This window comes from Solenopsis invicta, chromosome 3 (genome assembly GCF_016802725.1).
Source record: "Solenopsis invicta isolate M01_SB chromosome 3, UNIL_Sinv_3.0, whole genome shotgun sequence".
NCBI lineage: Eukaryota > Metazoa > Arthropoda > Insecta > Hymenoptera > Formicidae > Solenopsis > Solenopsis invicta.
Genome location: NC_052666.1, coordinates 15,741,163 through 15,764,611, shown reverse-complemented (window position 1 = coordinate 15,764,611; position 23,449 = coordinate 15,741,163). Strand labels below are relative to the sequence as shown.

Here is a 23,449-nt window from a genome sequence, read left to right as displayed (position 1 = left end):
TAAATAAAATAAAAAGTATAAAAGAACTTATAGTTGCAACCAAAAACGCGATTTGGTACACAAGCAAAGAACTTTAAAAACACGCTATCGAAGTACACTGTCTCACTATGAAACGCGGACTGCGTCGAACAATAGCGAGCTTCGTCGTCACATAACGTCGTCGCGCTATTTTGTTTTTCTTCTTTTCTAACGCTTAATTTTAAACGTTTACGAGAAAGACGAATCGAACCGATAAGATTCTTTGTATCATAATTTATATTTCAAAAAGTACAGCTTCAATAGGCAACTTTTTATAATTCGGGAGTCTTAAGAAGTCATATCTGAAAATAAATTTTCTATACACATCTTATGTTGCTTATAAGTTTATTATAATTCACCAAATTTTTGTATGATAATTTTATAACAAATTGTATAGAAAGCAATGCTGGAAAAGAGGCAAATGTTTAATAACCTTACACATAATGTTATTTCTTAATAATACAAATGTACGAGATTATGCTTATTATTTATAATAAACCCTGTTGCAAAATCTTGTATGTTCTTGTCTGAAGTTCGTATGAGAAATTTTTCCTACAAAATCTCACAAGACCTTCCTTACAAAAATTATACAAATTCTTGTGAGATCTCTTTCAGTATTTATAAAAAGGATTCCAATTTATTTAAAAATTCAGTGAAAAATTTTCACGATGCAGGATACTCTTCAATATATGCATAAAATAAAAAATCGTATACAAATTATGATTATTATAAATATACAACGGCTATGTGTATCAACAACGTACACATGTTTTTCTACAAAAAAAGCATTCACAATCTACTGATCGAATCGGTCCGTACGTGGTTAAAAAGCGACAATACTATAAGACGACGCGAGCACGGCGAGCGCTCTATTATTCCGATCATTCAATGTTCGACTGTGGTTCAACGATCGAGGCAAGACGCAGGACGAGCACCGCAGATCTAGTAAGTGTATCTATATACTTATAAAAATATATAAAAAACATATTATTACAGTAATTTATATTGTTAATACATTGTTAATTATATTGTAAAAATATTATTTTTTTAGTACAAAAAACATCGGTGACGACGACAACGATGCCAACACCGACGACGGCAGCGACGACGACGACGATGACAACGACGACGACGTCGACGTCGACTGCGATGCCGACGACGACGATGACGTCGTCTGAGGCAGCGATGACGGCAACGACGACGATGACGACGTCGTCTGAAGCGGCGATGACGACGATGACGTCAACTGCGGTGGCGATGACGACGACAACAACGTCGAGTGCAGCGGCGGTGACGACGACGATGTCATCTGCAGCGGCAGCGACGAGGTCGACAGCGACGGCGATGGCAGCCGATACAGCGACGATGTCGACGGCAGCAGCGGTGCCATCGGCCACGAATTTAATAACTATAAATGTAAGTGTTTATTAAATATAAAACTAAACATGTTTTTATATGCGGTTACTGGTTTTCATAGTCTATTCTTATTTTAAGATCATCTTAAGTAATAGCTTAAGATGCTAATACAGTTTTCTGATTAGTTAATGACATCTTAAGATAATGCTTAAGACGATCTTAAATATAAAAATCGACTACGAACACCGGCCACAGTTTCAGTATTGAAAAACGAGCCTATTGTTTTTCATGATTTTGGAGTCGATCATGAAACTTTTTCCTTAGGGCGGAAACGTGAAAAGTGAAAATCTTTACCATTGAAGTTAATGGAGAAATTTTTCACTTTTCACGTTTCCGCCTTAGGGAAAAAGTTTCATGATCGACCCCCTTGGTTCACCCACACAGAAAACTGTAGATGCTTTTAATGATACAAAGTTAGCACAAGCATCTTTTTATCTTTCTTTTTTTTGTTTCAGACTGCCGATTTGCAAACTATAATTTACGCCGCTATTGCGGGCATGCGTACAAGAGGGAGAGGAAGAGGACGTGGAAGAGGACGAGGAAGAGGAAGAGCAGGAAGGGGTAGAGGCAGGGGTAAAGGCGGTGGTCGCGGGACAATAAGAGGAGGGGGGAGGGGCATACAAGTCCACAATTATTTATTATAATTAAAATAATTATAATAATTACAAAATATTTTAATAAAAATAAATAATTATTTTTAAAAAGGTATATATTTAATTAAATTGTCGCCCTCGTAACGTTGTATTGAAATTAGATCGATTATCTTCACGTAAAATCGCACTTGAAAGAAAATAAAAATATGATTCTCAGGTATCCATAAATTCTTTTATTACATTATTATTTTTTTGTACAATATTAAACACGCGCATATTGTCATTTTTAAATCATACATATGCGCGTACGTCATTACAACAAATATAACAAAATATAAAACATTTTTAAAGAGTAGGCGCTTTCTGGCCTTTCTACGTCCCTGCCCAGAAATCGTCCGAAGAGGACTTTCTGAATTTTACGGCCAAAACGTAGCGCGGAAAACGAGATAGGCGAGAGGGGAGTGGAGAGGAGGGTATCCGTAGAGATAACATCGCCGCTCGCTCCGTGTTTGCTACCGCGATACTTTCTCTCTCTAACCGATGGTCTAAACAGAAGACAGACAGAGATCCATTATCCGTCTTTATCCAACTGATGCATCTCTCACTCCTGCACATAGCACAGAAGAGAACCGTAAAAATGGACATAGCACCGCTGAGAACCACCTAAACGTGGACATTACCGACGTGGAAAATGGACATTGGCTACGTAGTTCAATGTCCATTTTTCACGAAACATAGAGGCGCTTCAAAATAAGGTTCCATCTAAACTCGAAGCCTGTCCCCTCTCAGGTTCCTCTCTGTTATCGTAAACACCCAGTAGCGTAGCCCGTAAGCTACCCATTTCCAGTACGGGAGCACGTAAGACTGCCAGTATAGGAGCACGTAAGCAATCCCGTAAGAAAAAACGTATCGTCTGTGGCAGGCTTAAGAAAATGGACCAATCAACTTCTTTATGCATATGATTATGCAGCTATGCAAAAGCTTGTGCCAGAGCTTTTATGGGCCTCGCACATAAAACACATAAGGGAGAATTCACACCTTGGTGGAAAAGCTGAAAGCAGAAAGCAGAGAGCCAATCAGAACTCGCGCTGATAGTAAGCAGGTACAGTCTGTAGCAGAATTTTGAAACTATATACTACCAGCGCAAGTTTTAATTGGCTCTCTGCTTTCTGCTTTTCCGCAAAGGTGTGAATCCCCGCTAAGGGAAAATTCACACCTTGGCGGAAAAGCAGAAAGCAGAAAGCAGAGAGCCAATCAGAACTCGCGCTGGTAGTAAACAGGTACAGTCTGTAGCAGAATTTTGAAACTATATACTACCAGCGCAAGTTTTAATTGGCACTCTGCTTTCTGCTTTCTGCTTTTCCGTCAAGGTGTGAATCCCCGCTAACAGAGCATAAGCGTAGCATAAAGGGCCTCGCACATGCATAACAGAGCACAAGCCTAGCATAAGGCCTCTGGACCAATGGGAATCTTATGTAAATCAATATGGCGACTTTATGCTGGATGCTCATTGGCCCATCGGTCTTATGTTGTGCTTGTGTTACGTTATGCATTTCATGTGCGAGGCCCTTAAGGCGTCTGGACCAATGGGAATCTTATGTAAATCAATATGGCAACTTTATGCAGGATACTCATTGGTCCATCGGTCTTATGTTGTGCTTATGTTATGCATTTCGTGTGCGAGGCCCTTTATTGAGTTTATTTGGTTATTAAGCTAACCTGATTTTGATCTAATCCCACTGTAACAGATAGATAAAAGATCAGCTGTATTAGTTATGAGTTATTTTACAAGGAGCAAATGGATTCACAAGTAAAACCGAATAGATCTTTACCGCCATTAGTCGAAGGCAAGATTCACGGCAATTTGAGTCTCGTTATCGATGAAGTTCTCTGGGTCAAAAGAAACCCTGGAGATATCACAGTAATTGCTTCCTGGTGGGGCGAATGTGATTACACACAGTTCAGGTAATTTTATTTATTTAAAGTTACTTGATTAATTACATTACTTGCATGAATCTTTCTTAATGTAATTTACTTGTGTGAAATGTTTTTTGATGTCCCAACATTTATATCTCAATGTTTAATTTTTGTTTTCTTTGATGATTTACAATTAGAGATGTAAACTTGTCGTCAAATTCAATATGTCAATTACAGTAAAATTGTATGACAATTTTAATAATTGTCATACAATTTAATAAATTCATTGTGACAATTTAATAAAGTCATTGTTTTTGAAAGTTTTATTTGTAAATATGTTGTATTCATGTTTTTTATACTAATGTGTAAGATAAAACAATATTCTTTTATATTTATATTGTATTCTTCAATTGAGGAAATTCTTCACTTTCTCTTCTGAGAAGAACGTACATGACCATCATTGTTATGTGTGTGATAATTTTGTTTCTGATGATGCAAATAGTAAACAAAAATTAAGATATATAGACTTACAATTTCAGTCTTTTATTGCATAATTCTTAATGTTTATTACTTAAAATTCCTAAAAATATTTTTATATTGTTAAATATTTCTGTAATTCAATTACACAAAGTTTGTTTTCCTATACAGAATTTTAGGTGATTTATAGAGAATATCTGCCTTATCTCAAATTTTGATAAAAATATATTTATTTAATGCGTTTTTACTCAAAACGAAAGAATCCGACAAAAAAGTGGCGGTCTGTCTCGCGAAACGAGTTATAAAGCGTTAAAATTCAAAATTTTAAAGGTTATGATATCTGTTATATTGACACAATGCAACGCTATGTGCATGTATTGAAGGAACATAATTAGAAAATACGTTACAATCGTTGTATTTTCACTAGATCTTATGACCAATTGAAATCAAGTATCTAAACATTGTTGAAAAACTTATTCTTTTTTTCATGTTCAATATCTTTTTTTGACGTTTGACAAGTTTTCTTGCAGTTATATTTTCCACATTTATTGTTAAATAACACATCATATTGGATTAAAATATATATTAATTTTTAATATATAAAAAATTATCACATTACATTTATGTATGTATATTTTTTTAAATTACAATAAATGATACCACACCAATAACCATGGTTACTGTATTAACTGACTAATAGTTGATTACTTGATATATTTTAAATTTTATATTAAGCACACACACACACACACACACACACACACACACACACACACACACGCGCGCGCGCGCGCGCGCATGCACACACATGCATACACACACATCATATGTGTAATATATTTTCCATAAATAAATGTTTGGTTTATAAAATAAGTGTGCACTGTGGTCATGTTTGCAATTAGTTCTTAAAAATAAATATTCTCTGCTTTAACACAAATTCTCTTCTTGAAGACCATAAAAATTATATAAAAGATTTGCATTTTTAAAACCTTGAGTGCGTGCAAGGTGGAGTGTCTCATGAATCAAATCTTTCCTTTATTAAATCAATGAGTTTACAATATATTGAAAATATAGATACTAAAAAAATTTAACAAAACCTCTATACAAGGTGGAGTGTCTCATGAATCAAATCTTTGCTTTATTCAATAAATAAGTTTATCTTGCATAGGAATCTTGTTAATTTTTCCTATATTTTTTTTGTATATTGTAAATCTCATCTATTTAGTAAAACACAAATTTTATTTATGATTTGCCTACCTTGCGTAATTAGGAATCTTGTTAATATTTTTGTTATCTATATTTTCTTTAATTACATTAATTTTCTGTTTTATTTAAAAACACTAAATAATTCTCTGCTCTAAGAATGTAAAAATTATATAAGAAAGTAATTTATGTTTTTAAAGCAGAGAATTTGTGTTTTAAAGCAAAGAATATATTATACAAGAATAAAAGACCTATGTTAGTCATAGTAATTCTTGGTGCCAAACAATTTATAATGTTTTGTAGTGTGTGTGTGTATATGTATGTACGCGCGCGCGCGCGCACACACACACACACACACACACACACACACACACACACACACACACACACACACACACACACACAGAGTGTCCCAGAAAGCTTGGATCCTCTTTTAAGAGCGGATTCTTTGGAACATTCTAAGAAAAAAATCCTAATACAAAAATGTCGAGGGTATAATGGTTTTCAAATTATTCGCGATTAAAGTTTACAAATTACAGAGCTGACATTTCGCACGCTCAGGCATGGTGACATGACAAAGTACCACAAGGATACCTCTTGACATTGAGATTGTCATATAAATACTCAGTAACATTCATATTAAAAAATTATTATTGTAGAAAACATTTGTACATTACATATGTATAATTAATGTATTCAACAAAATACTAATTCAATAACACATTGTTACGATAGCCGTTGGATCATCTGTCAAAATAAATTTATTACCATATTCATATGATAAGAATTTTTATGGTAATATATCGATAATATCGATAATTTATGCGATGATATGAAAGATTGAATATATTAATAAAGTAGAATTCAAACATATCAAATTATATTTATTTGACATTATCGTGTTTACATTTACATCAAATTACCGATTTACATTTTTAATAGTTATTTTAATAAAATATTGAAAATATTGATATATTAATAAAAGTTTTTATCATATGAACATGGAAATGAATTTATTTTGACAGCTAATCCAACGGCTATCGTGACATTTTATTATTAAATTGATATTTTGTTGAAAACATTAATTATGCATATGTAATGTACAAATATGTTTCCTACAGTAATAATTTTTTAATATAGGGAAGACCGGGGCTATTCGTTAAACGTTTTTTTTGTGTCTCCTGGGTCCTATATTTATTTAAAAAAAAAACTTAGAACGGTTTGAAAGATTAAACCTTCCCCTTTACAAGGTATAAATAGAACATGGAAGTGTACTTGCTTTGAAGTACATATAAAAATGTCGATCAATGCCAAAAATTACGAATAGCTTCAAGCCTGGGGTAATTCGTAACTAGTCCGGGAATATTCCGAAATTTGTGTTTCAAGTTGAAAGACTTGAGTAAAGAGTAAAAAAGCTGTTGTTAAGACTTTTATTTAAAAAAGGATATAGGTATACAATAAACAAATGCAAACATACACTTTTTATGCTATTGGTGTGACAGATTTCCTAACCTCACAAGTGTCAATATTTAACGTTTTATAACTTTTTACCTGCTTAAGAGCGACGATTTTATATTCATATTCATATTCTATGTACTAAAATACACAATATTATCAAGTTTGAACTAAATCAATGAAGAACTTTACCTCAATGCTTAACTCTGCGTAGCGCAGACGTTCGTACCACAGCCAAAGGATTAGGGTTACCCAACTTAGGTTAGGCGCTGCAAGTATTAACGAATCGCCCCGGTGCTCGGTATTACGAATAGCCCCAACATCAACTGTGCGCATTATTGCGTATGATCGATAAAAACAAACACAGCAAAAAGTAAAATTTTTCAAAAACATACTCAGCTGAACACGATACATTCAAAATTTTCAAAAAAACTTTATTATCTTATTTAAATTTTGAAGAAATGCTGACTATCAGAAATTACTTCGACTGTTGCAAAACATTTTTTATTACTACGACTTCAATATGACACCGTTACCAACAAAACTTTGTTAGCAACGTCGTTACATTAAGATGTGTTTACAGTGTTTAACCCTTAAACACGTAAGTGGGTCTGAGAGACCCCATATGAAGTTTTGAACGCTCGCTATGTGAAGACGGAATGAGATAGGAGGTTCGGACCAAGACGTAAAAAAAGTTTGAAATCTCTTTCAATTGATATAGTTGATCAACTTTTTTGGTCAACTAGAATTCGAACGGCACGGCACGGCACGGCAGCAAAGTTTTGTTAGGGTCAATGCGACCCATATAGTGTGTAAGTGAAACTTTTTTTGTGACTATTTTACAAGGGACCTGGAGTATATCATGAGTTAGACACAAATCCAAGTCAAAAATTCCTGAGTCATTTTTTGATCTGAGCCTTCTGTTCCATGCTATATTATGTTAAAGTTAGCGAATGAGCGCCCGTCTATAGAAAGAAAGCAGCGACGGACAATAGACGGGCGGAGCGGAGGTGACAAACTACGTGGCGGGAGAACAACGATGAGCAGCGAAACGGCTATAATCAAAACACACACACACACTCTCTCTCCCCCCTCTCCCCCCTCCCCTCTCCTCCCTCCCCTCTCTACACCATGTTTAAAAAAACCTTAAAGGTCTTACTTGTTTGTAGAAAATACTATTTCTTTAAAGTATTATTTACTTTTTTTTAAGTAATATTTATTTGTGTGAAGTAAATAATTTGCTTGAATGGCCCTAATAACATATTTACTTAAACTACGAAAAATTTTTCCACACTGTACATACATAGAATAACTTGCTTTTACACAATGATTTCTCGTTAATTAGATTAATTAAAATTAGTATTAAAAACATTGTTTGTTTGAGACAAACTTTATATTCAACTGTAATTATCCTACTTTTAATATCAACTTCAATAAATCTTATTTAAAGGTATAATTCGCCGTTGTCTCGATGAAACTTTCTCCCAATGGTTCAGAAGAGATTCGATAACTTCGTGACTTGCTCGATTTCTGGATTACAATCCGTGTGATTTTTTTCTTCGGGAAGCAATAAAAGAAAAAATATTTATGCACACCAACATCGAAACGGCTGACGAGATAACGGAATTAGTATTCCGCACTATTGAGGGAATTAGTAATGTTCAAGTTCGAAGAGCTACGCAAAATGTACAGAAAAGAGCAAGAACGTGTATCGAAGTAGGAGGAGCACACTTCGAACATTTATTATAATTATAAGAAAATAAATAATTAATTCACGTTGAATTGATAAATTATCAAAACGTTTATTTTAGTTATGCACCTTAGGATCTTTAAGGACTTTTTTAAATAAGGTGGAGAGAGGGGGAGAGAGAGAGAGTGTGTTTTTTTTTTATTACAGCCGTTTCGCTGCTCATCGTTGTTCTCCCGCCACGTAGTTTGTCACCTCCGTTCCGCTCGTCTATTGTCCGTCACTGCTCTCTTTCTATAGACGGGCGTTCATTCGCTAACTTTAACATCATATAGCATGGAACAGTAGGCTCAGATCAAAAAATGACTCAGGACTTTTCGACTTGGATTCGTGTCCTCTAACTCATGGTATACTCCAGGTCCCTTTGTTTTGTTACACTATATATATATATATATATATATATATATATATATATATATACAGGGTGTTTCAGACCACCCGTACACCCCTTTTCTCTTCGCAGGATTAGGACCAATCAAAAATATGTTCAGACGAAAGTTGTAGGGTTTCAAAAGATCTATTCAATGATCTTATCAGTTTGACCTTGGATGGCGTCGCCAAGGTCAGATCGAAATCACATTAAGTTTTTTAAATGGAACACCCTATTTTTGATTCCAGAATTTAATAGCTGGTATCAAGACCTTTCCAAAACACTATAAGAATGTTTATTTTCGTTGACTACTTTCCGAGTTGTGCGGCTTGAAAGTTACACTACCGCCAGCATCAGCATTACTCAAGATGTACCATGTGGTGGTTACTTAGTCGGATTTAATCTTGTGTGTGGGTGTGTGCATACGTGCATGCGTATGTGTATGGGGGAGGAAAAGGGGAGTCAAAGTTTTATGTACTCTGCTTTTGTTTATTAACTGGATTGATTATGTTTGATGATCAATCATGTCCAGATTGACTGTATGCATTTTCCCGTACTTAGCATTATCCAGAATGAACGACGTGGACGTGACGAGAATTTCATCCCATTGGGGTGCTTGATTCACGTGAGTCCCCTTGCCTCTCACGTTTGGGGTGCTTGATTCACGTGAGTCCCCTTGCCTCTCACGTTTGGGGTGCTTGATTCACGTGAGTCCCCTTGTCTCTCACGTTTGGGGTGCTTGATTCACGTGAGTCCCCTTGCCTCTCACGTTTGGGGTGCTTGATTCACGTGAGTCCCCTTGCCTCTCACGTTCGGGAATGAATGAGTGTATGTTTTGTTAAGCGACTAAATGTTCAAAGTGAGCACCATTCTCTGCGATGCAAGCATCAACTCTATTTTGAAAATCATTGGTTGCTCGAAGAATTTCCTCGGCACGTAAGGATCGAATTGCTTCACTTATTCTACGAATCATATTATCCCTCGTAGTCGGACGTTCATGATAGACCAAGTTTTTTATCCTTCCCCAGAAATAATAATCAAGGACGGTGAGATCTGGTGATCGGGGTGGATAATTGATTGGACCGTATTTGCCTATCCACTTGTCGGGGAACATAGTATTTAATGCCGCACGAGCAACTCTCGATGTATGAGACGGACATGCATCTTGTTGGAACCACATGTTCAGGCGCAATTGCAGAGGAATATTTTCTAGTAAGACAGGAAGATCTGTCATTATCAAGGCGGAATATCTATCACCGTTTAGATTTTCGTCAAAGAAAACAGGACCTATGATTTGACTTCCAATAATTCCACACCAAACATTGACTTTCCAAATGGTTTGATGATCTACTTCTCTCAACCAGTGAGGATTATTTTGTGCCCAATAACGAGAGTTCCAAGTATTAACAGATCCATCACTTTTAAGTGTACATTCGTCAGAAAATAAAATTTTCAAGTGGAAATCAAGTGGTTGCTGTCTTATAAATTTGCAAAATACAAGTCTCTGTCTAATATCGTTATAATTCAACGCTTGATGAACAGACATTCTGTAAGGGTGAAATTTGTTATTTTTTAGAATGCGCCAAACACTGATTTTACTAACACCAGAATCTTGTTCTCGTCGTCTTAAAGAATCATAAGGGTTCAATTCTGTCGATGCAAGAATTTCCACTGTTCTTTCATCCATAATCGGACGACGAATTTGTGTACCTTTGTTATGTTGAGGCTGAACGACACCTTTAATTTTGATTCGTTTAGCCAAACGTGAAAAAACATTTCGCGAGTGAGGAGTCCGATCAGGATAACGTTCCCGCCACAATCTTTCCGCTGCAATGAATGTACCTCGACACTCACCTAAAATTAGCAGCATATCATATGCTTCTTCATTGGAATAGGACATGGCTAAATAAACCTAGACTAATAAAGAGGGTCGGATTTTTGTTGCGCGATTGATACTGATATGACGGTTATTGAAGACGTAGGTGACAAGTTTGAGAGAGTTATTGTCACTCGTGTTGAGTTGAGTCACAATAGCGTTGTGGTGAATACATCTCTACTACATCCTATGCAAATAACAATATGTATAAAATCACGAGTTACACATCGTTACGCAGAAAGCCGCGCTCGTTATTGCTCGTGTGCTACCGTTAAAGTAATAATGTAATTACATAATATTATGACATACATATGTATGTGACTATCTACGGTCGCGACAGCTAACTTTCACGATTTTTCATGATCTGTTTTTGTTGGCCCGGCTCGCGTGTTTACTTTCTTTGTGTCGGCTGCACGGCTTTCTGCGTAACGCGTGATTTTATATTGTTATTTACATGGTGTTGGCGGTAGTGTAACTTTCAAGCCGCACAACTCGGAAAGTAGTCAACGAAAATAAACTTTCTTGTAGTGTTTTGGAAAGGTCTTGACACCAGCTATTAGATTCTGGAATCAAAAATAGGGTGTTTCATTTAAAAAACTTAATGTGATTTCGATCTGACCTTGGCGACGCCATCCAAGGTCAAACTGATAAGATCATTGAATAGATCTTTTGAAACCCTACAACTTTCGTCTGAACATATTTTTGATTGGTCCTAATCCTGCGAAGAGAAAAGGGGTGTACGGGTGGTCTGAAACACCCTGTATATATGTGAATATGTGTATATGCATAATTATAAAGTATATAATGATTTATTGATATAGTGATTTAAAAGATCCATTTTTAAAGAAATTCATAAAAAAAGAAGTCTTTGAGTTCAAAATTACTATTAGAAAACATGTATCGCATAGTAAAACTAAGTTTTTGTATAGAAATATCGTATTTTCATAAAGTTCCCTGCACTTTGAACAATTTTAAATTTTATATTCGAATTCAGCAGACCCAAAAACATAAAAATATACCAAATTTACAGGTTCCCCGTTATGGGCAAATTTCGGACCTAAAGTGCCATCGTTCTTTACATTTCCTCTATTATATTAGACATTTCATCAAATTCTCCCACTTTTTTTTATCATCCGACAGCTTGATCGTTATCTTCTTCGTATTTTTTTTACCCTCTATAATTTTAGCTGCTTCCCTACTTTACTGTCCTTCTCGGTCTTTCTAGATTCTCCTGTCTCTTTGTGTGTCATAACCTATACCAATACCTATACTGCTTTTCTTTACCTTAAACCTCCTTTATCTCTGCAAATCCGCCTATCTTCGTCTCTAATTCTTTTTTCTCACCTCTACCACTCCAACTTACACCTCTTTACTTTTAAGCTTGTCCTAGTATTAGAAATCTACACTATCTTATACCAACTTGTTACACGTAACCGCTCTTCTTCACTCTACCTAACCAAGTCTGGTGCGAATAGTATTTTTTAATTTTTTACAATTTTTAACTTAAGTTATGCGTCGCATATTCGTCAGATTTGAATATATGTTGTCTGAAAAAAGATGTTTATTTAACCTTTAAACACACAAGGGATTTAGAGAGACCTTATATGAAGTTTCGAACGCTTGCTGTGTGAAGACGGAATGAGATAAGAGGTTTGGCCCAGGGGATAAAAAAAGTAAGATTTCTACTTTCGATTGATATGGTTGATTAACTTTATTGGTCAACTAGAATTCGAACGACACGATAGCACAATTTTGTTGGGGTCTGTGGGACTACCATTATGTATAAGTAAAATTTTTTTGTGAGTAATTTTATATAAAAAGGACCTGAACAAAACATGTTCGAACAGGTCCATTCGCATATGTTATTTATATACAGGGTGTCAGGTAACTACCGCCTCTGGTTTTGTGGATTGATAGATCAAGTAAAACTGAGCAGAAAAGTCTTTACCATTTTTTAATATTTGCTATAGTTAACGAAATAAAAATTAATAAAATCTGCGAATAAGCGCATATCATCGCGCGCAAGGACCGCCCACCGGTCGCTGAGATGTAGGCAGCCGGGGCAGCCTTCTCCCTCTTTGCCGCGCCGCTCGCAGGCCGCAGCTACTGCTGCTTTTCCCTCTTCACCTCACCGTGCCGCGCCTACAGCCGCGGCTGCCTACGTCTCGTACTGTAAAAATTAAAAAAGGTTAAAGATGTATTCTTGAATTTTTGTTCATATTTTGACTCTTATTAGTGCATTTTGAAATAAACATTTGCATATGATTTATTTATATATATATATATATATATATATATATATATATATATATATATATATATATATGTATATATTGTACCATTCAGCTTTGGCCAAGAAGCGGGACTTGGTTTACATAAAATCCTTAAATCCATTCATCCTTCCACACTTTCCCTACTCTCTCTCTACCCTACTTCATACATTTCTTCCGCCATATTTTTAGAGACATTGAGTCTCTTTATGCGCATGTGTCTACTTTATATAAATTCTCTTATATATACGAGGTGTGTTCAAAAAGTATCGCGAATTTTGTGTTTTTTCAAAAATTATTTATTTATTCATGAATATCTATTTTGTCCCCTTCAAAGTAATCCCCATGAGATATTATACACTTGTGCCAACGGTTTTTCCAATCTTCGAAGCACTTCAAAAAATCATTTTTTTTTATCTTGTTCAGCTCCTCCTTCGATGCCGTCTTTATCTCGTCAAGCGTAGCGTAACGTCGTCCTTTCATGGGCCTCTTCAGTTTAGGGAACAAGAAAAAGTCACAGGGGGCCAGATCTGGGGAATACGGTGGCTGCGGCATCATTAGTGTGTTGTTTTTGGCCAAAAAGTCGCGCACAAGCAACGATGTGTGAGCAGGGGCGTTATCGTGGTGCAAAAGCCAATTTTTGTTCTTCCACAAATCCGGGCGTTTCTGGCGGATTGCTTCGCGCAAATTGCGCATAACTTGCAGGTAATATTCCTTATTGACCGTTCTACCCTGTGGCAAGAACTCATGATGCACCACGCCCCTGCAATCGAAGAAAACTGTCAGCAAAACTTTCACATTCGACCGAACTTGGCGCGCTTTTTTCGGTCTTGGTTCGTGCGGCAGCTTCCATTGAGATGATTGAGCTTTGGTTTCCACGTCATAACCATAAACCCACGATTCGTCACCAGTTATGACCCTCTGGAGCAAATTTGGGTCGTCGCGGACAGAGTCCAACATCTCATTAGCAATGTTCATGCGATGCTGTTTTTGGTCGCAATTGAGCAATTTTGGTACGAATTTCGCGGCGACCCGTCTCATGCCCAAATCATTGATAAAAATCGAATGGCACGAGCCAATCGATATGTTTAGGTCCTCAGCAACTTCTCTAACGGTGATTCGACGATTGGCCAATACCATTTTCTTCACTTCATTAATTTTTTCGTCTGTTGTTGAAGTGCTCGGGCGTCCGGCACGCTCTTCGTCGTTCACATCTTCTCGGCCTTCTGAGAACATTTTGTACCACCGATAAACGTTGCTTCGGTCCAAGGTAGCTTCTCCGTATGCCACAGTCAACATTCGGAATGCATCCGCGCACTTAATTTCGTTTTTCACACAAAATTTGATACAGGTTCTTTGATCCATTTTTTTGAATAGGTAAAAATCGAAGACGATCCGAAACACGTGCAAGCAAAGCAGCTGTCAACAATTAAGTGAACATTCAAAATGGCCGAGCTTGTCGGCATAAGTGAGAGACATGAGTACCAACATAACGCCACAAAAAGATCGAAATTCGAATATACGTAACCCGCGAAAATTCAAAATTCGCGATACTTTTTGAACACACCTCGTATATACGCGCCTCTCTATTCGAATACTGTACACAAAAAACAAAATAACAGGTAGCATAGAATACATATTGAACTAACAAATAGATAACAAATACATAACATAACAATTACATAAATACATAGAACATGTCACAAACATAACACCCATCCAATATACCTATCGACACCCCTCCCCTTACTTCTCCCTTTCCTCTTCTGCCTTTCTACTTTTATACTTTTCCTTTTCCCTCCAAAATTTAACTAACACCTTCTCTTTCCTTTCATCTAAACTATCGCTTTCTAACTTACTTATCCTTTCCTCTACACTTTCTCCTAACTCCTTAAACCAGTCTTTTGTTATTTCGCATTCTCCCGTAAAATGCGCTAAACTATCTTTCCCTATCTCGCAGAATACGCAATTTCTTTCTTCCTCTTTTAACCAATATTTATTCTCTACCTCCATATTCCCACATCTCAATCTCATTAACGCTCTTATTCCTTCCCCATGTTTCCTTTTTCTCACTTCGCTTTCCTCCAAGTAACAAGGTATCCTGCTCCTATCCATGAATATTTTATATCTCTTATTATATTTAGCCTCTCTAATTCTACGCTCCTCCTCCTGTCGTTGTACATCCCTCTCTCTTTCCCTTAGTTCCTTAATTAAATCCCTCTCTATCCCTCATACCATCTATCGCTACAATCCCCCAGCCATTTCTATTATAATATTTTTCCCTCTCTCTTCCATATAAATCTTTCCATCCATCCTTCTTTTTTTCCAACCAGCACACTTTTACCCATCTCTCCTCTCCCATCTCTTCAATCCTTTCTTCATATTTTCTCGTTCTAATACCCCATTCTACTTTTCGCTTGTCCAACCCTAATTCTCGCGTAATCAAATATCATGGTGTACAGAAATCTATTTTGAACATCCATCTTATATAATCTAGTGAAATCTTCTCTAGTTTCTTTCTTTCCTCCCAACCCCATAATTCTACCCCGTAGGACATTACACTCTCTACGAAATACTTAAACAACAACCATCTCCTTATGAAATCCTCCCTACAGATCCTTTCTCCTAATCCCCATACCATATTAGCTGCCAATCTTCCTTTTCTCCTTAATTCCTTTATATGATAATCATAATCTCCTCTCCTATTAAAATTGAAACCAAGATATTTGAATGTTTGCACCTCCTCGATTTCTTTCTTTCCCCATTCCCATTTCTTTTTCTTTTCCCTTCCATCTTTATTGAACACCATCATTTTCGATTTATTTTTGTATTTAGCTTTAAATTCCTCTCTTTTAAAAACCTTCCTAAAGTTCTCATCATGTCACCCATAGCCTCCCTATTTTTCGCTAGTAATACTAAATCGTCCGCATACGCCAACATCCATACTCTATCTTTCCCTTCAGTCCCCCTATTCCTCTTTTCTCGAAACATTCATCCAAATCCGCAATATACAAATTAAAAAGCGTCGGACTCAGAACACACCCCTGCCTTACACCTTTCTTTGTCTTGAACTCCTAATAATCCTTCCTTCGTCTTAATTGCTGCTCTTGTGTCTCTATAAATTTCCTTCAACTTCTCTATTAGCCCTCCATTGATGTTTTTCTTCTCCAAAGTTTCCCATAGTTTCTTTCTGTTCACATTATCAAAAGCCGAGCTCAGATCGGCAAAAAAAGCATACACCTTTTTCCCTTTTTCCCCTGCTTTTCTCTCTCTCTGGATCAGGTGACTGAGAACAAAAATATTGTCCGTGGTCCTTCTACCCTTCCTAAAGCCACCTTGGCTCTCAGGCACTAAGGTCCCACGCTCAATCTCCTCCTCCAGTCTTTTCCTCAGAACTTCCGCGTAAATCTTATACGCCGTACATAGCAACGATATCCCTCTATAATTCTCCATTTTCTCAGTGTCTCCTTTCTTATATATCGTTGCTATGACACTTTTCTTCCAGTCCTCCGGAATTCCGCTGCCTTTCCATATACACGTCAGCAAATCCGCTAACCTTCTCTTCACTTTTCTTCCTCCATATTTCCACGCCTCCATTGGAATTCCGTCGAATCCTGCTGCCTTTCCTTTCTTCAATCTCTTTACTGCTCTCTCTATCTCCTCTATCTTCAGTCCCTGTCCTGCTTGTTCCATCTCAAACTTTCTCACCTCGCTTTCCCTCTCCTCTTCTACTTCTTCTCCTCCGAGCAGTTCTTTGAAATGCTCCTTCCAGCTGTCCTTACTTATCGTGTTTTCCATCCAGTTGCTCTTCCCTCTCTTCTTATTGATCACCTTCCACACTTCAGCCTCATTTTTCAATTTCTTGAGCTCCTTTTCTTCTCTCTCCTTCCATTTCTTCTTCCTCTCCTCCATATGCTCCTTAAATCTCCTTCTCTCTTCCAAGAATCTTTCTCTACTCGACTTCCCTAATCTCCAGCCTTTGTATAGTCTGTGTACTGTCCTTTTCTTCCTCGTGCAGCTCCTATCCCACCATTCCTTGTATCCTAGTTTCCTTTTTCTTCTTCTTCTTTTTCTTATCATTGCATTTTTTACCAAATCTTTTAACGCCTTCCATTTTTCTTCTATTGTGTTTTCATTTATCTCCTCTGCGTCTTCTCCTTCTGTCCTTTCCTTATATAAAACTATGTCCTCCTCCTTCCATCTGTAGCTCCATTCCTCTTCTTCTCTCCTCTTCTTCTCTCCTCTCTTCTCCTCCTTCATACATCTCTTTTCCTCTGTCTTCCAGTATTTCCAACACCAGAGGCATGTGATCCGAGTCCGGCCGCCCTACAACCTTAAAACTATTTACAATTTCCATACAATAATCGTTCGCAATTACATAATCAATCGTAAAGCTGCCCTTTTCTCCTATATAAGTGTATTTGCCTTCCCTATCTCCTATCATTGTCCCATTCATAATATGCCCACCTATTTCCCCCACTAAATCTATTAGTTCTCTGCCCCTGCTGTTAATTACCTTATCTTTACTTTTCCTTACGACATTCCATCCTTCTTCGTCATTACCTCCTTCTAAACCAATTCTTGCGTTAAAATCCCCTCCTACCACTATATACTCCTCTTTATTCTCTTCTACCACTTTTTCTATTATCCTTCTTATCGTTTCCCAATTTCTTGTGACATAAATTGCTACTATTATATAATCTTTCTCACCTTCCTCCCCCTTGATTTTTATTACAATTTCCTCCTCCTCCCATTCTAAATTTAATTTATCTTTTTTCCAGTCTTTCCTTATCCCTACAATAAATCCCCCCATTGCTCTACCTTTCTTTTTTACCCTTTTTGCGTAACTACACATCCACCTGTGCGTCGCCGGTAACTTTCCCTTAATTTTCTCTCACCCCTTTTCTTCTACCCAAGTTTCAATTAAACAGACATACTCCATGTCCCCAACAAATTTCCAAAATTCCATATCTTGCCTCCATATTCCTGCTATGTTCCAAAACATAAAACTTTTGATTTCCCTTTTATTCCTCTCTGCTTTCCCCCCTTCCCCTTCTTGGCTTACTCGAAATTTGTACTATTTTCCCTCTCCCATTCCCTCCCCCCTTCCTCTCTCGCTACCCTATCTTTATCTATCTCTTCCTATATCTCACCCCAGCTTCTCCAAGTATTATTATTTTGACTCTCCCCGTTCCTACCTTCACCTCCACCCCCTTCCCTCTTTGTTCCCTTTTCCATTTATGTATTCTTTCCTGTATCTTTCTCTCTTCCCACGATAAATCATTTTCTATATATATCTTTCCTCCTCTTAGCTTACTCTTATTTGCCATAATTTCCCACTTTTTATCCTCCCTCTCTACTTTTGCTATACTACTGCCTCGTTAATTCTACACATCTTTATCTTACACTCTATTCCTAGTTCTTTCTCTATAAACTTTTCCACCCATGTTACCTTGTTCCCCTCTTTTATCTTATCTCCTAAACCTTTAATTACGAAGTTATTCCGCCTTTCCTCTCTCTCCTTCTCAGTCACCCATTTCCTTACTTTACTAACCTCTCTTTCGCTTAGCCTACTACATTCGCTTCCCCGCGTCCTCCAGCTTCCTCCGCTCCTAGAACTTCCCTCCTCCCCTTCCCCGCTCCTCGAACCGTTCAACTCCCCCTCATTCATCGACTCCTTTATATTTGCCGTCTGTCTCTCTACGCTATCTAATCTTTCCTTCATATTCTTAAACCTTTTTTCCCATTCCCTTTCTCTAACTCTAGCTCTTTCCACCGACTCACGTAATTTCTTCACCTCTTCCTTTAATTCTTTAACCTCTCTTAGCCATACTCCTTTAAATTCTTTCCAATCGCTCTTCGCCTCCTCTGCCCCCGTCATCTTAAAAGTAACCTTCTTACCGCTCGCGTTATCCTCCGTCACTAACTTTCTTTGTCTTAAGTCCTTACTTCCTACCTTACCGGCCTCATTTCCAGCTCCCGCCTTTCCCGGTGCCATAACCTCAACTCGGAGTCTTCCTACAATTCGCTGTATCTCCTCTAAACTATACTTCTCCACTCTCCCTCCAATTTCCCTTCCTCCTTCTATTCACCTCTCCACGTACTCACTCCCCTACCTTTCCCCTCACGCTTATTCTACTAATTGCTCTATGCTAAATCACACGCTCACGCTTCTCCGTCCATTCACTCATGCGCCCTCTAACCAAGTCCCATTTGCATATGATTTAGCACATAAGACAATGTAAGAGAATATTCGTAAGAAATGTTCCATTATTTAGACACAAATTAGGTTATTTTATCAGTCGTTCGTTGTCTTACTAATACTTGCTGATTAACTCTCAGCTGATACATTGAGTGTTGTACACTCACTGTTTTACAAAAGTGCTTGACATTTATAAATCGCTCGCTTCTTTTGTTCTGAATATTTTGAATATATTCAACTTTTTAATTTTTGCACCTATTTAGTTTTTTTCTGGTTTTCTAGCGTATATTAAAGAAAAAATTATTCAAATTCAATGCATTAGGTGCCGAGATATATACAATTGAAAATGGTTGGGTGACGTTCACCCATGTGTGCCAAAATATCGAATCCAACATAATATGTCAGGGTTAAATGATGTGAGGGTTATATTGATCTTAAATTTATTTTTGAGCAATTAATTTTTTTATTTAATGAGTACACTTTTAAATAATTTCATGTATTTGATATACATTTAAAAAAAAAAATTTTTTTCGGATATAATTTATCTCTAGATAATGATAAATGCAAATATTTTTTAATGTAAAACAATTTTCGCTAAATATAATAAAAAAGTTTTGGACGATTAATGTAGCATATATATAAAGCTGGAGTTTGTTGATTACTTATATGAGTAATGTAAGGTTGATAATAAATTAAGTGAAAAAAAGTGAGATAAGTTTAAATGAGTTTTATGTTAATTATAACTGAAAATGTTTTATCGTTTTTGTGGCTTTGGGTAACAAAAAGTGTTTACATTTTTTTTCAGACCTAGAAACAATGGAACGGAAAGAACGAATGAGGATACAACCAAAGTATATTCTATAAAAACTAACTCAGCACTTTTTAAGAATTATATTAAGAATTGTGACGTGATAGAACTGGTAATCATTGCGGAGAATACCCTTGAAGTTATTGGTAGAGGATACATAGAAGAATTATCCAAGATATTTTCATGTAAATATTCTCAATTTATTCCGATATTAAATAATAGTGGCCATAAAATAGGAAAACTACGTGTTTCTTTGCATTTAACATTTTTGACAAAACTTTCAAATTTACAAATAAAAACATGCACATACAGTAAGAAAAAAGACAAAGACATTTTGTTTGCTATTGACAACTTACAATGTGATGAGAAAATGGCAGTGAAATTTGACAGCAATACCGAAGAGAATACTGAAGAGAAGAAATCTCTAAAATCTGAGAAAATTGATACATATAACATGTATAGATCCGTTCTCAAAACCAAGCGATCCGAGTTTCAGGAATCTAGGAAAAAATTGAATGAAATGGTGACTGACAAGTTGATTGCTCATATTATTGCTAAAGCGCAGCATCTCAGAGAAACGATATTAAAGGAAACTCACAAAAATGATTCTTTAACTCTAAGTGATAGTTTACTGAGCAATAAATATTCTAATGTTTCATCAGAAGACAAACGAAAACTTTACAAGCCTTTAGGGATATCTTCTTTGGAGGAAAAGAAAGTTTTGAATGTATCGACGTTTCCAAGTTTGAGGTTAACGGAGCTGACATCTAAAGCGCTTACAACTGATAAAGATGATAATATAAGCACTAAATGCGACAAAAATTTTTCTGCGAAATTATACAGTTCTGAAAAAGATGCGTTGACTAAACACACGACTTACACTGTGTCGAAAGGTTTGTAAAGTAACATGATATTGAAATTTTGATCTATTATGTCCAAACAACACACAAACATTGAATCAACATTTCAAAATCGTTCAATTACAACATTTAAAGAATCAACATTTAAAACGTAGATTTAATGTTGAAAAAGTATTAAAGAAATATGTTTAATGTTTATTGAATTAATGTCCGTTAATGCCTTGCAGATATTGCAATTCAATATTTAGGAACATTATTCAACATTATTTTAATGTTTTTTATTTATTATATCTACATTGTGTAAATTGAATAAACGTTAAATCAATGTTGAACAATGTTCCTAATTATTGAAATGTAATATTTGCAAGACATTCAACGGATATAAATTCAATAAACATTACACATTTCTGCACATTTATTAAATTTATGTTTTAAATGTTGATTTAACATTCAATGTTGTAATTCAGCAGTTCTGAAATGTTGATTTAATGTTTGTGTATATGTATATGCGTGTGCGTGATATGTATATATGCATATATACGTGTATGTGCGTGCGCGCGTGTGCGTGCGTTTGTAGGTATATGTGCGTGCGCGCGCGTGCGTGTAACCCATATAGCACCGATTGTTGCAAAGAATTTTCAGAAAGGTTTCAACTTTTCATATTTCATGTGCAATACTTTTGAGAGGATTCTGCAAAATATACGAAATGTTACAACAGAAATGTTTTTAAAATTTTGTGATATGAAATATTGCAATAAAAATGTTTCTGAAATCTATTACATGCAGTACATTTTCAAATTGAGCTTTTCAAAATTCAATAAATTGTTTGCTTAAGTATAAAGTAGTTAACATATCCAAACAAAAAATTTGTGTTTTGTTACTTTTGCCGACTGGCTGAGCAGGTTAAGTCTGGTGCTAAGTGGTAGGAGTACAAGAATATTATGCAAACAAAATATTTTCTTATATATATTATACATTCTTTTTATTAAATATTTTAAAACTTCAATTTACATTTGTTATATTAACCTGTAACGGTCACCAGGGGTCCAAAAGACCCGATGCTAAATTTAAGGGTATCCAGACCTTTTAAAATTGAATAATCTTTTATGAAACTAATTTTTATCTGAAAGTAAACTATTTTGAGAATACACCCCTAAATTTTTGTTGAATTATGTCAAAAATTAAAAATTTTATTTTTATAAGAATATTTTTGTAAGAAAGTCCAATTTTGCAGTTTTTTTAATTAAAATTTTTTTATTATATTAAATTTATCTGATTTTGTCCAGTGGACCCCATGCGACGTTATTATTTGGAAGTGTGACCTCAACAAGTTAAAGTAATTAAGAAGTAATATTTAAATTTATTATTTAACACTGCTAAGTATTAGCAACGTTCTTTCAATATTCTGTCCTGTATGGAATATTATTACAATGCATTTTATCATTTCAGGAACATATTTTTTAGACTATGTAAATAGTATTAGAATTTTTATCGAATCCTTTACATTGACGCCTGCAGGATATAGACGCGCAAAATCTACATGTTTACAGTGTATGTAATATTTTTATTCTTTATGTTTTACGAAAGGATTTTATTAAAAAAATGTTAAGAATATTTTCGCTTTTGGATTAAAGAAAATCGTTTTTAAGAAATATTATTTAATAATTTAAACGTTGAGATTAAAGATGAGAGATTTGCGAAAGTTTTTATTAACTTTAAACTATTTGCAAAATATTTAACTTGTTTTTTTTTGAAAAAACATTTTTTTAAATTATTGGCACGATGACTCGTCTAGTTTTAATCCGATTGATTTAAAATTTTTAAGAAATAAAATTTTTTCTTTTAACCGATCTGTAATTCAATAAAAATTTCATTTTTTTTGATTAAAAAAAATTGGAAAAAGCAAAAAAATCCTTTTTCAAAATTTTGCCGTTTTTACAAAAATCAATTTTTTAACTTGGTAAATCGGACGAGAATTACACTTGTCTAGATTAAGAATTTAAATTTTTTATTTCAGATAATCTCTGCATCTTAAATCGTGACAAAAGTGAGACGATATTTTTTTACAAGTCCCTATAGATTTGCGAATAATGCCAAAAATATTTTTTTATAAGTAAATAATAAATGCGTCTTCAAAATAATCAATTAATAAGATAATACGGCAAATGAGAGTCATGTGCTGTAATTGATGTTTATATATTATAAAAAGTATACATACTAGAAGATTGTTAAAAAAG

At 35.5% G+C, this 23,449-nt stretch overlaps 2 protein-coding genes across 6 annotated transcripts in view; both read left to right on the top strand.

Annotated features, from left to right (window-relative positions):
• Window positions 1-1,202: 1,202 nt before the first annotated feature.
• Window positions 1,203-2,308, top strand: LOC120357441 (small nuclear ribonucleoprotein Sm D1-like). Its single transcript, XM_039447680.1, has 2 exons — window positions 1,203-1,434; window positions 1,890-2,308. The coding sequence occupies exons 1-2, from the start codon at window positions 1,204-1,206 to the stop codon at window positions 2,076-2,078; spliced, it is 420 nt and encodes a 139-aa protein (XP_039303614.1). The 5' UTR covers window position 1,203; the 3' UTR covers window positions 2,079-2,308.
• A 1,371-nt stretch (window positions 2,309-3,679) lies between these two features.
• The window catches only part of LOC105196912, a 140,090-nt gene continuing 120,320 nt past the window's right edge, over window positions 3,680-23,449 (top strand). For 4 of the 5 annotated variants that reach the window (XM_039447676.1, XM_039447678.1, XM_039447675.1 and 1 more), the window contains exons 1-3: window positions 3,680-3,992; window positions 20,350-21,245; window positions 22,662-22,763. In XM_039447676.1, the coding sequence (XP_039303610.1) occupies window positions 3,826-3,992; window positions 20,350-21,245; window positions 22,662-22,763 (1,165 nt within the window). In that variant the 5' untranslated portion in view covers window positions 3,680-3,825. The remainder of the gene's footprint in view (window positions 3,993-20,349; window positions 21,246-22,661; window positions 22,764-23,449) is intronic. The other variant, XM_039447674.1, reaches the window with a different exon arrangement.